General features: G+C 43.4%; 1 protein-coding gene across 3 annotated transcripts; it reads left to right on the top strand.

Moving 5' to 3' along the window:
• Positions 1-5845: 5845 nt before the first annotated feature.
• Positions 5846-10440, top strand: LOC147639556 (pentatricopeptide repeat-containing protein At3g53360, mitochondrial-like). 3 transcript variants are annotated; one of them, XM_086792600.1, is made up of 3 exons: positions 5846-6423; positions 6525-6815; positions 7054-10440. In XM_086792600.1, exon 3 carries the CDS (start codon positions 7607-7609, stop codon positions 9632-9634), a length of 2028 nt encoding a protein of 675 aa, XP_086648726.1. In that variant the 5' UTR covers positions 5846-6423; positions 6525-6815; positions 7054-7606; the 3' UTR covers positions 9635-10440. The 3 variants fall into 3 exon arrangements, with proteins under 3 accessions (XP_086648726.1, XP_086648733.1, XP_086648741.1); XM_086792607.1 differs by lacking the exon at positions 5846-6423 and having other exon boundaries at positions 6448-6815; XM_086792615.1 differs by lacking the exons at positions 5846-6423; positions 6525-6815 and adding an exon at positions 6876-6940.
• The last annotated feature ends 4670 nt before the right edge of the window (positions 10441-15110 follow it).

Raw genomic sequence — 15110 nt, 5'->3', positions numbered from 1 at the left:
AGCAACCCCAAGTCTCAAAAAGATCACCATGACACCACAACACATGTGTGCACCTTGTTACAAAACACTAACTCACAAGCTAGAACTAGAAAGACAAAGCTCATACAAGTGCACTAGCAAAGCCAATGGTGCGGTGGCATCCAAGATTTTGTCATGGATGGGAAAATGATTCTATACCCTTGACCACTAAGTGTGAGAACCCTAAGCCCATGTGTATATATGTAACATAGCCCTCCTTCTCAAGTGTATAGTTACGACCTTCATAGAGAATGATATGGAGCACAAAAAACCCAAAAAAATTAATGAGCATCATTGAAAGAAACCAAAAACATGCATGTGCGCACCAATGTTATGCACATGTGTGCACCTTTGCACACACATCTCATACACTTACACGTGCACACCCTCCTTCATGCACATGCACCTACACACGTGCACACTCTTACACATTTTCACGCGCACCCACTTGCTCAGCACATGCTCTTCCATTTACACTGCTCTTGCACATGCACGCATCATTCGCATGCAGCACGTGTGTATACATATTCATGTCCTTACACACGCACTTGCACCTATTCACACACATGCACATTCACTTATATTCATGTGTGTGTACCTCACACACTAAGGTGCACATGCACGTGCACCTCATGCACTCCCATTTTTTTGAACACATCTGTACATGCACACACACATTTACACCTTCATGCTCGTGTACACACTCTTACACTTCTACACATGCATGCACACTCATACATGCACACATTTACATGCATACTATCGTGCAACCATTCACATATTAGCACGTGCACGTTTACACCTTCATGCTCGTGTACACTTCTACACATGCATGCACACTCATACATGCACACATTTACACCTTCATGCTCGTGTACACACTCTTACACTTCTACACATGCATGCACACTCATACATGCACACATTTACACCTTCATGCTCGTGTACACACTCTTACACTTCTACACATGCATGCACACTCATACATGCACACATTTACATGCATACTATCGTGCAACCATTCACATATTAGCACGTGCACGTGCACACACCTCACCCCCTGCATGTGTACATTTATTCATTCACATCCGCATAATGGCACCCCACCTTTGCACATTACATTCCCACATGAATCTGCACACATATTCACACATGCATGAGCACACACTCTTAACCATTTACACTGCACGTGCATGTACCTACACACCTACACATGCATAATGCTCATGCATACGCATCGCATTTGCACTTCATGTAGGTGTACACACCTCGCTCTTATGCGTGCACCCACATTACACTTGCACGTGCACCCCACACCTATTCTCACCTTGCACCTTGCACATCGCCCATGTACCCATTCCATCCTGATGCACCCACTTTGTATACACACATCCTGCATGTACACACACCTTCACAACGGTCCCAATGTACACCCCCATGCATGCACACATTCACACCTTCACACATGTGCACGTGCACCACACCCCCATATGCACCACACGTGCATGTGTACCCCATCCATGTATTTACACATGCGCACGTGTGTGCATTCACCCTTGCATTTCATGTACACAAATTGTGCACTTGCACACATGCATCCTTGCATGCACAATACCCCCAACCCCTCTCAAAATGACACCAATAGTATGGTGCATAATGATCCTTCCAAAAGTGTTTTACATATCTTTTGCTTGGCATCCGGATCTCAAACTAACCATAAGAAAATGGGGATCAAGACGTTGCTCCAAGATCCCTCTCAATGGATGCTTCATCAAGGGTGTAAGAAGATCTCGAAAGGTAAAATCTTTAGGCTATTGGGTGTCCTGATGGGTTTTGGTATCAGCCTTCATCAAAGATAGCAATGGGTTACCAACAAAGTCAAAATGAAATTTGACAAGTGGAAGAGTCTTCAGCAAAGTATGGCACGAAGAATCATGGTGCTTAAACATATTCTCATCCCTTCCATGATCTACTTTCTCTCCTATTAGGGAGACCATCATCAAAATCTTGGATACACCCTCTACAGAAACTTCTTAAGGAGTGGCAACTCATATTCTTTAAAAATGCCCAAAGTAGCATGGAATCACTGCACCCTTCCAAAATCAGAAGGTGGTCTGGATTTGCTAGATATTTGTAAGAGTTAGTTGATAGATTGATGTGGCCAAATGGATGATAAGGAGCTTAATAAAGACTAGGCCTTACTACTACATAGGGATGTTCCCTCCTTCTCCATTTAAGGGATGCCTAGATGGAAGAAGTTTCTTTTGATAACCTTACTCTTCAGTAAAATTGATGTGGCTAAATGGATGATAAGGAGCTTGATGAAGAGTGGGCCTTACTACTACATAGGGATGTTCCCTCCTTCTCCATTCAAGGGATGCTAGATGGAAGAAGTTGCCTTTGATAACCTTACTCTTTATTAAAACTCAAATTAAACCCAAAGACAATGAGCTGGTTAAAGGGAGCTGGAAGGTTTGGAACATATGTGAAATTAATTTGGTCTTTACCAGAAACCTCAGAGTCAAAGATGAATTTTTGAAGTAGAAGGTTGGCCATTTGTTATAACAACATGGCTAAATATATTCATATCAAAGGGCGAATAAATTTTAGGGCTATTGTGTGGAAAGGTTCTAACAAGATTCTCCCAGTCCCTCACTTCAAAGAAGTGAATCCCTCCCTCCATGTGAAACTAAATCACAGGTGGAACTTGGATTGGGATAGAAGGCAATAGAGGTTTAGGTTTGAACATGCTTGGTTCAGGATAATACCCCCCAAAGTTTCTAGCCTTCTGTGGGCTGATCCTACATAAGGCACTATGGACTAATGAAAGAGCCTTAAAACCGGCATTTGGGGATGGGATCTATCCGAGATGCAAAAGGCACATGGAGTCTATCCCCCATCTGTTCATTTCATATATTGACAACTGTTTATCTATGGGCTATATGGTTACATAGGAATAGGTATTGTATTTCAAAATAAAAAAATGATTTGATCTCCATAGTTTGAGTCTGTTTCTGGATATGTAGCTCAAGAATGCATTACAGGTCTCTAGAAAGAAGTTTGCCTCTAACATTGTTGGACTTGACTCGATCCTCAAGACAAAGAAAGAATTAGACTAGATCAACCCACAACACGATTAACCAAAAGTTTCAAAGAATCTAGAAACTAAGAAGAGAGAGGATCTGGTTGTCACTTCGAGAGAACTATATTTTAGAATTCAAACTCGGATTGGGGTCTAAGAAATGTCTTGTTGATTCTAGTTTTGGTTGTTGAAGTTAAGCTTCTTCGTATAAAAAGCTTATTGTAAATGCTAGCGCTTCAGCTTCCTTTTATTTTAATATATTTCAAGCTTTTTTTAAATAAAAAACTAGAATGCTTGGGTAGCCTTATCCTCTTGATTGCTTGCACCTATGTGTTGTCAACGTACTTTGAAAGAGTGTAGTTTGAAAGAACGCGTGTCCTTCCATTCATGTATAAACATCTTGAAGTGCTTGAATGAAGATGGACACTACAACCCATACCATTTCTACAACACGTCCTCTTCATATGTGTGTCTTTCTCAAGTTTATATGAACAACTTATAGAGCTCGAATGAGCATGAACATCAAGCCTATGAGGAATCGGTGGACATCGACAGAGATCTTGGGGTACATCCCAAGGTAGATAATTCCAAATTCATTACCACATTTGAATCTGAGTTACACGTCATTCATCAAGTCATAGGATTTTCATGCTCATTTGTGTGAGTGAAGTAAAAAAAAAACCATACATAAAGTATGGCGGGGAGTTGGCACAGTCTCCCCCAAAATTTTATAAACATAGGAGAACGTGCCCTTCCCCGTTTCCCAAATAGCACTTTCGATATCAAAAGTGGACCAAAACACCTTTAGTGTTGAAGGCGGCCATTAGTCCTACGTATTGATTCATGATACAAAGCTCATTTTTAATTGTGGTAATGAAAGTCTAGCATTGCTTCCAACGATGCTTTTAAATTCATCTTCATTCAAGCATTTCAATATATGCTCTACACTACACGAAGTATGCTACCCAAGCACACACACAAAAAATGGTAAAAGAAATAAAAATAATAATCTTATTTTGCAAGCTTCAAAGCATGGAGTGCACCGGGTTTTGATGATGTGTGTGTGTGTGTGTGTGTGAACGAGCATAAACATCAAGCCTATGATTATATTCGACGTGAGGAATCGATGGACATCAACATAGATCTTAGAGTACACATCGCAAGGTAGATAATTCCAAATTCATTACCACATTTGAATCTGAGTTATACGTCATTCATCAAGTCATAGGATTTTCGTGCTTGTTTGTGTGAGTAAAGTTAAAAAAAAAACCATACATAAAGTATGACAAGGAGTTGGCACAGTCCTCCCTGAATTTTTTATAAACATAGGAGAACATGCCCTTCCCCCATTTCCCAAATAGCACTTTTGATATCGAAAGTGGACCAAAACACCTTCAGTGTTGAAGGCGGCCATTAGTTCTATGTATTGATTCATGATACAAAACTCATTTTCAAATGTGGTAACGAATTTGTAATTTTCTAATTTGCAAGGTACTTTTGAATCCCCATTGAACATAAGAACAGGCTTCAAGCTCATTGATTGCGAATGTTAGTCTAGCATTGCTTCCAAGTATGCTTTTAAATTCATTTTCATTCAAGGATTTCAAATATGCTCTACACTACACGAAGAATGCTACCCAAGCACTCACACAAAAACGCTAAAAGAATTTAAAAAAAATATTATTTTGCAAGCTTTAGAGCATGGAGCATAGCTGGTTTTGATGATGTGCATGTGTGTGTGTGTGTGTGTGAGAGAGAGAGAGAGAGAGAGAGAGAGAGAGAGAGAGTACTTACTTGCGTTTATGCACCAAGACAGCTTGTGCGAGGCAAATCAATCAGAGAATCCGCTTCATCAATGATGATCGTAATGGGGGTAAGCAATCTCCTTCAAGAAGAGGGAGATGATATGCACATTACTGGCTTGCAAGGTGAAGGTGGTCACACAAGCAAGCCCAAAGCCTCTACTGATCCTAGCTTTCATCAGCATGATTCACACCAAAAGCTAAGTACACAGAGTGCTACTGTGACTCCTTCCATAGCCTATTTATGGGCAGCCATAGCATAGGTGCTCTTCGTGCTTTGCCGTGAACCATAGAGGATGCAATATTTGCCCGCCGTTAGATCCTTCAACAGAGCATCTACAACGAGAGGAGCGTAGTCGTTAAGGTTGGGATCCATTGAGAGGCCAACGACGAAACATCGTACTCCTCTCTGTAGTGGCTGCATCATCATCAATGACCAGACTTTGTACCTGTGCCGTCCTACAACAAGAGTGGAAGGTCGTGAGACTAGGACAGGAAGCTCCTCCTCGATGATAATCTCCATCAACAGCGTTTCCGCCTCCACAGATGATACACGATGGCTCCTCCTCCATAGATGATACACCAACACTTCTGCCTCCACAGACGATACACCAGCGTTTCCGCCTCCATAGACATTGTGATACCAATTTTAACTTCATTCTGCTTGTTGCCTACCTTGCCACACGTTTTTTACCACGAGCGTTGTGTGCTTTGCTTTATTAAGGTTGGCTTTTTTTGTTATGGGCTTTCGAGAGGTTATTTTTAGTGTGCCACATGGGTTTCTCTCGATGCTTGCTATCCTGCAAGCATCTTAGGCTACCCGAGGTAGATATTTTCACCAACTAACACCTTGGAGTCTAACTTCTTGTATGCATCATTAGCTTTTCGTTTCAGTCGGAAGGGGCATTGGAAACTTTAGTCTAAATGGGTAACAATAACATATAAGAAGAGAAGGCGAGATATTAATTAACACGTCCATCTTAGTGCAGGTGATTAGCAGAGGCGACGGATCAAGGTGGTTTCAACCGATAGGCAAACTGCTATCACTTGCTATGGGGAATGAGGAGGTGCTGAAGTATTGGAAGAGCAAGTTGGGAAATGTGAGCATGCCGGAAGAGATGATGGAGTTGCTGGTTTGCAAATGAGGCCGACGGAGGTGCACATCGAGGAGGCAAGCTTGTCGTTGCTGGTTTGCAAACGAGGCCGACGGAGATGCACATCGAGGAGGCAAGCTTGTCGTTGCTGAGGACAATCCTGCTACTTATGCCCATTTACGTCGACGGAAGAGAGTACCAGGATATTGACGATGTTAGAGGTCTTGGATTCGATTCGGAGACTGTGTTCCACAGCGACGATGGAACAACAAGACTTCTGACAGATAGCTCCAATGACGGAAATGATGGAAAAGCAGGACTTCCAGCAAATAGCGATGGAAAAGCAAGGTCTTGGATTCGATCTAGAGACTGTGTTCCACAGCGATGGAACAACAGGACTTCCGGCTGATAGCGATGGAAAAGCAAGGTATTGGATTTGATCTCCGGAGACTGTGCTCCACAACGATGGAATAGTAGGACTTCCGGAAGATAGCTCTGATGATGCCGCCTTCTTTGGATTCTCTGCAGAGAACGAGAAATGATTTTTCGTTGTCGAAGAATGATGGAAAAGCAAGGTCTTGGATTCGATCTGGAGACTGTGTTCCATAGCGATGGAACAACAGGACTTCCGGCAGATAGCGATGGAAAAGCAAGGTCTTGGATTCTATCCGGAGATTGTGTTCCACAACGATGGAACAATAGGACTTCTGGCAGATAGCTCTGATGATGCCACTCTCTGCAGAGAATGGGAACTGGTTCTCGAACGATTTGGAAAGCGAGGGCAATGCCTTCTTCAGGAGGATGTTTTTAGCGTGCTAGGTAGGTTGCTCTTGATGCTTGCTTTCCTCCACGGATTTAGGCTACAGAAGGTAAAGAAAAAAGAAAAAAATGCAAAAAGAGACATCATTGCAACTTAAGGAGCGCTTCAAAGATCTCCTTTTCAAGTTTTTTTTCTTCTTCCTCCTTTTCTTTTGGTTTTTTTTTTGTCGGTCTGATCTTGCAGAGCAAACAGATTCAACTTCTATTTCGTAATTGTATGTCTTGGGCATGTGTCCAGTTTTGCAGGAGGTCAGCTCCAGCATTTTGTGATCTTGGACGGAACCCGACTAGAAGTGCCCCTGTTTGAAACCTACGCTACATTGCTAAATTCGTCACATGTGAGCTCCCAGCATCTGACACATGCATTAGTGGGTATGGTTCCCATGGCCTCACAATCCAGCATCCGGTTGATTTATGTGTGTGGATGCTTCGGTATCCATCGTCTGGCATTTGTATAAGTGGGGATGTTCCCGATGGCTTCGCCCTCACTAACAGAGGGCCGGATATGGGATCATGCATAGACATCTTGAAGGGCAACAAAGGAAAGTGGAAAAGTTGAGACAAAAACCATGTACGGACACCTCAAACGGCCGGCCAAAAAACCTCAATCAGGGAAATGCTGCCTCCTTTCCTTCTCTGTTATGGGAATGTGCCAATACAAAGACCCTGTCAGAAGGCAAGCTTGTCCATGGCAACATTATCGAAAGAGAGCATCGGCCGAATGGCTATCTAAACAACCTCCTTTTGCGAATGTATGAGCTTTGGATGATGCCAGGGCATTGTTCAGCAAGATGGAAGAGCGTGATGTGTTTTCATGGAGTGCCATGATCGAGGCATACGCACAGCACGGCCAGGCCAAGACAGCTTTCCAACTGTTTCAACGAATGCCTCTTGAATGTGTCATTCCTAACAGGTTCACTTTCCTCAGCGTATTTCCTGTCTGTGCCAGCCAGCCTGCCCTCTCTGATGTGAAGCATATTCATGCCTTGATTTTGGGTAGTGAGCTTCAGTTGGATGCTTTCTTGGGAACCTCTCTTATGAACATGTACAGAAAATGTGAAGCATTGGTGTGTACACAAGGCGTGTTTGACAACATGTGTAATCACAGCCATAATGTGGTTGCCTGGACTGCCATGGTTGCTGCATACGTCCAGCAAGATAGGGGTAAGCAGGCTATACAGCTTTTTCAACAAATGTTGCTTGAAGGTATAATCCCAGACAAAATATTATTCGTCAGCATCTTTGATGGTTGTACTAGCATGACTGAAGTCACTCACATGCATGCCTACACTGCAGTTACAGGGTATGATTCACATGTTATTGTAAAAAATGCTCTTGTCAACATGTATGCCAAGTTCGGCAACTTCCATAATGCATGGAGAACATTTCAAGACATGTCAGAACAGACTGTGGTGTCTTGGACAACTATGATTTCGGCCTATACACAACAGGGTCTTGCTAAGGAGGCTCTTCAGTTCTTCCAGCAAATGCTTCTAGAATGTGTGATTCCTGATAGTGTGACCTTTGTCAATGTTCTTGTTGCATGTGCCAAGTTAGATGCCCTTATCGAAGGCAAACGGATGCACAGTTGTGCTCTGGGCTCTGATTTTATGCTAGATGTAGCTGTGCATAATGCAATTTTGCATCTTTATGGCAAGTCCGGCAGCTTAAGTAATGCACGGAGGCTGTTTGACAGCATGTTCAAGCGAGACTTGATTTCATGGAATGCCATAATTGCAGCATATGGGCAGCGTGGGCAGGTGAGGGAGTCTTTCCGTTTGTTCCAATTGATGCGTCAAGAAGGCCTAAACCCTGACAAAGTTACCTTCATCAGCTTGCTTGAAGGATGTACTAGACAGGAATGCCTTGCCGAAGGGACGTGGGTGCATCACCATATAATGAACAAGGGATTTGAGCTAGATGCTGTAATGGGGACTGCTCTCATTGAGATGTATGGCAAGTGCGGCAGCTTTGACACTGCATGCAATGTCTTTGAGAACATGCAAGAACGAGATTTGATCACATGGACTGCAATGATAGCAGCATGTGTTCACAATGAGCAGAATAGGGTAGCGCTTCAGTTGTTCCAGCAATTGCAAATGGAGGCCATGATGCCAAACAAGGTGACCTTTGTGAGTGTTATCTTGGCTTGTGGCAATCAAGCTGATCAAAAAGAAGGCAAGCTTATGCATGTCCGGGTTGTTGCTTGTGATTCAGAGGAAGACGTAATTGTAGGGACCGGCCTGGTTGACTTTTATAGCAAGTGTGGTAATGTGGAAGAAGCAAGAAGGCTTTTTGATAGCTTGCCCACTCGAGACATCTTTTCATGGAATGCTATGATTACAGCATATGCCCAGCATGGGGATGGTGAGAGAGCACTTTGGCTTTTTCAACATATGCAGCCACAAGGTGTGTTGCCAGATGAGGTCACCTTGGCCGTCATTCTTTGTGCATGTAGTCATGCTGGTCTAGTCAATGAGGCATATCACTACTTTGCTTCAATTACTTCAAAATATAGCATCAAGCCACTGGTGGATTACTGTATCCGAATGGTTGATCTTCTTGCACGTGCAGGGCAGTTGAGTGAAGGGGAGGATCTGACCAGTAAAATGCCATACCAACCCTCTGGTACACTTTGGGCAACCTTGCTTGGCTCGCATTCTGATGTGGATCGAGGAGAGCGTGCTGCAAGCCATGCTTTTGAGTTGGCACCAGAGAATGCCATACCATATGTGGCGCTGTCAAACCTTTATGCGGCATCTGGCAGGCTTGTTGATGTAGTGAACTTTGGGAACATGCTCGAGGAAGTTGAAATATAGACTGAAATCAATGTGGATGATAAAGTCCCCTGATGCTAGGATCACTTTAGCCAATAGCAGCCACAAAGATACTTTGATTGACCTTACTGAATACTGATGCAGGCAAGAGAGGTGTAGGTAGCGATGGAGTCAAAAATGTCGAAGTGCTCTCTTACCGTAAATATTCAACATGGTAAATGATGCCATAAGTATCTACATTCCATGGATATGGCTTCTATATGGAGTATCCAGACAAGATGAGGGCAGCTAGTGACAGATTGTTGAGAGCCAATGGGGCCTCATATCACGTCCTGTCACATGGTTTGTTCAGCATTTTTTGAGCCAATAAGGTTTCATATCATACACATAGATGCATCAGCTGGTTCATCCGGCTCAAGAATTACACAAGGGACATTAGGAAGTAAGTTGCTAGACGTATTTGACATCATTACAGAGTACTTTCCTAGATGTTTCTTTAGAGCATTACCACAGGAGTAAATTTGCAGATGTGGCTATTCCACACGCCACGGCCCCACAAGCACTGACTCCTTATTAGCATTGCAGGAAGGCCATTCTGCAAGCATCTCTATTATGTCAGTTTCTGCAGCCGAATTATGCAAAGCCTTTAAATGCAAGTGCTCATTGTGCAAAGCGGGTAAGCCTAAACCCCAATAAGCAGGGGTTTAGAGCCTCAGATTAAACTTCAGTAGCTGCTAGTGTCAAATGCCATGAATGCTAAGGAGGTGGCTGTCACCAGGAGGTGAAACTTTTTACAGTTGTTTTCCTTATTTACATTTCTTTATAAATATATATATTTTTCTTTTCTTTCTCTTTGGTTGCTGTTGTTTTCTCCCGGGATCTCTTGGAAGGGCTTGGGCCATTGCAATGTCAGAATGGGTCAGCCAGTGGGACTTTCGACCAGTGGTTGGCTAAGCCTGAGAACTACACTGAAAGATGAATGACAGTGTCCAGGACATGGCCACTGAATGAGGGCATAGGCCGGTTTACACTAGTAAGTGGCCGCCACCGAAATGTGAATGTATCTTGAATTCTAAGCAAATTCTGAAGTGACCATAGTGGTCAAAGATGGTCAGGAGACCAGAAGGAATGCAAATGACATCATCTCTAAAATCTAGGGAACTGCTATTTTGGGCAGTGTCGGAATTGAAAAGTGTTCGCGTCAGTTTGTGCGGAATGTCAAGGGGACCAAAAGCTGACAAAGGACTGTTGTGAGAATGTGAACCAGTTAGGAGATTTTTAGCTTGGAAGATTGCATGTGGAAAAGGCTTAAAAATGTGCCAAGTGTTAAATTTATGTGCATTTTTCACATTGAGAAGAGGGAAGCGTGGGAATTTGGGCTGAATGAGGCTCATTTGCAGCCATTATGGTGGATTGTTGCAGGAAAACCAGCTATTGTGGTGCACTCCCTTGCCCTACAACTCATGAATTGAGGGTTGAGTTTGCTCCCCACAGCCTCTCTCTCTTTCTCTCTCTTGCAGACTATGGAAATGCTCTCATCAGATAAAATCAGGTACAGTTGTGTGAATTTCATGCTTATATGCAAAGGCTAGTTGCATCCTTGAACAGGAACCGGTGTAGTTAGTTCCTACACCAAAGCAGGGACGGAAGAGGGTAATAACCTCTTCAATACAATGCTGTTTCAGCACTGTTTAGGTGCTGTTTTTGGGCTGTTATGTTGCCCGGTTGATGCCAAAATACAGTAGGACTTTGCTTTAGTCCTCCAGGACAGTACAAGGGTTATTTTGGGCTGAAAACAGAGCTGAAAACAGGTCTGTGCAGAAAATTACAGCAAGCTGAATTGTAATGTTTTGGACTCCATTGGGTAGCTTGATGCCTATGGAAGTGAGCCTGTCAGGTGGGACTCATTTTGAGATGTTATGAAACAGTTTTAGTGCAGTTATGTTGGCAAATTTCTCCCAGAATTTGTAAAACTCAGCTGGTGCAAGTAGAGTGCTTTGTTGCACTCGTGCTTTGTATTTTTCAACTTTTTAACAATAAAGAAATACCGCAAGGGGCGCCGGACTTCGGGGCCAATGTGTTGTTGAGTGAGGGAGCGAGGATTCTGTGATTGTGTGTCTGAGTAAGACCAGGTTATTTGTGAAGGAATTACCGCTTTATGTATCCATAGACCGGTTTTATGGCTCCATTGCCGGGATAGGGTCCTCTTTTCTGCAAGAGCCCGGACACGGATTGGATTGGGTGAACAGGAGACACACATAGTGAGGCACAATTGATTACAGGTGAGAAAGAGTACGGTCTCTTTCTTTGGATACAGGTTCTCTTAAACTTTCAGTTGACAGTATGACAGACAAAGGGAAAGGTAAGCTCCTTGCCGAAGAGAGTTCCTCTTCTACTCGCAGACAGCGTATAGAGGTGACAGGTGCCCAGGTGTCAGCCTCTGCTCGGACGGAGCCAGTAGTACAGCCAGCCTTGTTAGAGGAAGAACAGGAACAAGAGGATTTATTTCATGCGCAGCTCCTGAGCATGGTTGGTACCTTTGAACAGTTGGTGAAGAATCCCAGGATGAAGAGGTATTTGCAGTCAAGGACAGGGGATTCCCAGGCTGAATCATCTCAGCATGCAGTTGAGAGGGCACAGGAACAAATGCCAAGGATGCCACAGCATGTAGAGCAGACACCAGCAGTGGCAGCTGATCCAGTGCAGCATGTTACACAGGCATAGGTACATGCATTTAATGGCCAGGAAAGTAATGTGCAAAGGGTCTTGCCGACCATTCCTCCATTCGTTGCTTTCCAACCTGGTTATTTTGGTGGTGGGTCTGTTTTCCAGGCCATGGCTAGACCGCCCACAGTTTTGCCAGGATTGATGTCAAGAGGGTCACCAGGAATGATGCCTATGGAAGCTGTGAATCCTCTTTATGCCAATATAGGTGTGCAGCCCGGATTTCAAACTTATTTTAGTCCAGCTTTGGGGCCCGCAGCACCTGTCAGTGTGGCTGAATTTTCTCAACCTAGTGGACAAAGAGCAGTAAGGACTGATGCAGAAAAGGTGCAAAAGGATTACAAAGAAGGAGGTCAAGCAGTAAAGTTTGAGACTTTCAGTGGGATGTAGGACAAATTGAAAGCGCTGACTTTCATTCAGCAGTTTGATGCAGCATACACTGGGGGTAACTTTACAGAGTCTTCTAAGGTGCGGAAGGCTACTTTCTTGAAAGGTAATGCATTGCAGTGGTGGACCTCACTGTTGATGCAAGGACAAGCACCTGCTACATGGGTTCAGTTTAAGCAACAGTTCTCTTTTGCTTGGCTTACAAATACTTTTGAAGTGGATGTTATGACAGCATGGCACAAACTTGATGCAGCTAACTGTGTAAATTTGGAAGAATATAATAAGAAGTTTTGGGATGCACTCTTGCCAGTAACTTCCTACAGGGCAGTGCCATTGTCAGAGCAAATAGAGAAGTATTGTTGTGGTTTGCCCAAAGAAATCAGGGATTATTGCATTAAGACCAATGTTTCTAATATGACTCAACTCATTGAGAATGCAAACATGGCTAATGCATTGTTACAGGGAGGTTCACGTGGCTTTAAGAACACAGTGAACAAGGAACCTCAGGGCAAACAGGAACCAGTTGTGAAGAGGGATTTCCCACCTAGACCATTCTATGGAAAGAAGCCATTTGAGAAGAAGACTTGGCAGTCATAGCCTCAGAAAAGTGCTGGTCAAGGCAAAGGACAGAAGAGGCCACTATATGGCAAGTCATTTGAAGAGAGAAAGGCATTGATGCAAGCTGGGAAATGTTTCATCTGTGAACAGAAAGGGCATATGGCTGCAAAATGTCCACAACAGCCAGCAAAAGATGCCGAGGATAAAGAAGGGCCACCTAAGAAGAAGACAATGCCGAGTGCGGGATTGGTACCTGACATGGTTGGTGACCAGCCATGTGATAATGCTACAGAATTGTGCAGAGCATGGAGTAAAATCAAAGATGCTACAGTGCTGATTTTCTTTGACCCTGGTGCTCGAGCCAACTTTATTTCACCGGCATTGGCAGCCAAGTTGGGAATTCGTGCTGAAGAGATGGGACCAGTTGGACAGGCTGATTTGGCATGCCCTGGGCATTCAATTCCTGTCACTCCTATACTTGGCAAACTCCGCATGCATATACAGAGTTATGTGGACACAGAGAAGTTTCTTATCATGCCCTTGGAAGGATGTGATGTCCTGTTGGGAATTCCATGGTGTCATAGGAAACATGCAGTGTTGGATGCTTTCAACAGGGAAATCACAATTGTACATAGGGACAAGACTCATGTTCTGGATGTGAAGCTAAAAGGAGAGTCTGTCCCAGTTATTTCTGTTTCTGCTATAACTTCAGTAATAAAAAATCATCTTTCTGTGTACTTGGTTTTTGCAAAGCAAGTGAATGAAGTTGAAACTGATTTGTCTACACTAGACGAAGGTAGAAAAGCTTTCTTGGATACGTTCAGAAACTGTTTTTCAGAGTCTTTACCAGGAGAGTTACCCCCTGAGAGGCCAGAGGATCATGCCATAGATCTTATTCCAGGGTCTAGTCCGCCCAATAGGCCACCATACAGGGTTAGTGCAGCCCAGCAGAAAGAGATTATGACACAGGTTAATGAGCTGTTAGAGAAGGGACTAATTCAGCCCAGTAGTTCTCCGTTTTGTTCACCTGTGTTACTAGTACAAAAGAAAGACGGTTCATGGCGAATGTGTATTAACTACAGAGCCTTGAACAAGAACACGATCAAGAATAGATTTCCGATTCCGCGCATAGATGATATTCTTGACCGTTTGCAAGGAGCACAAATGTTTAGCAGGATAGATTTGAAGAGTGGGTATCATCAGATTAGAATCAGACCCGAGGATGTGCACAAGACCGCATTTCGCACTACATTTGGTCTCTATGAGTTCTTAGTCATGCCCTTTGGATTGACAAATGCTCCTGCCACATTTAACAGAATGATGGATAGAATTTTTCATCCTTACAGAAGCTTTGTGGGCACATTCTTTGATGACATGATAGTCTATTCAAAGAGTGAAGAGGAGCACAGAGACCATCTGACAGCAGTCTTTAATGAGCTGAAACACAACAGATTGCTCATTAATGGCAAGAAGAGTGAATTCTTTCTGGAAGAAATTCACTTCCTTGTATCAAAGGATGGTGTCACAATGGATCCTGCTAAGATTGAAGCAATCGTTTCATGGCCAGATTTACAGATTGTGCATGATGTTTGCAGTTTTCTTGGCCTATGCTCTTACTACCGGAGATTTGTAAGGCATTTTGCAGAGATTGCTTCACCGTTACATGCGCTTGAAAAGAAGGCCATTAAATGGCAATGGACAGATAAAGAGAAATCAGCATTTAGATGCCTGAGACAGAAAATGACTACAGATCCTGTGTTGACATTGCTAGATTTGTCTAAGTCATTTGTTGTGCAGTGTGATGCATGTGGGAACAGCATTGGTGCTGTCTTGATGCAGAATGGCCGAG

This window comes from Cibotium barometz, chromosome 4, assembly GCF_041138505.1.
Source record: "Cibotium barometz isolate CiBa-2024 chromosome 4, ASM4113850v1, whole genome shotgun sequence".
In the NCBI taxonomy this organism is placed as follows: Eukaryota; Viridiplantae; Streptophyta; class Polypodiopsida; order Cyatheales; family Cibotiaceae; genus Cibotium; species Cibotium barometz.
This window is presented reverse-complemented; position numbering and strand designations above follow the sequence as displayed.

Bases quoted from the DNA above. Each gene is read 5' to 3' on its own strand.
- LOC147639556 (XM_086792600.1), top strand. From the start codon at position 7,607: ATGGAAGAGCGTGATGTGTTTTCATGGAGTGCCATGATCGAGGCATAC.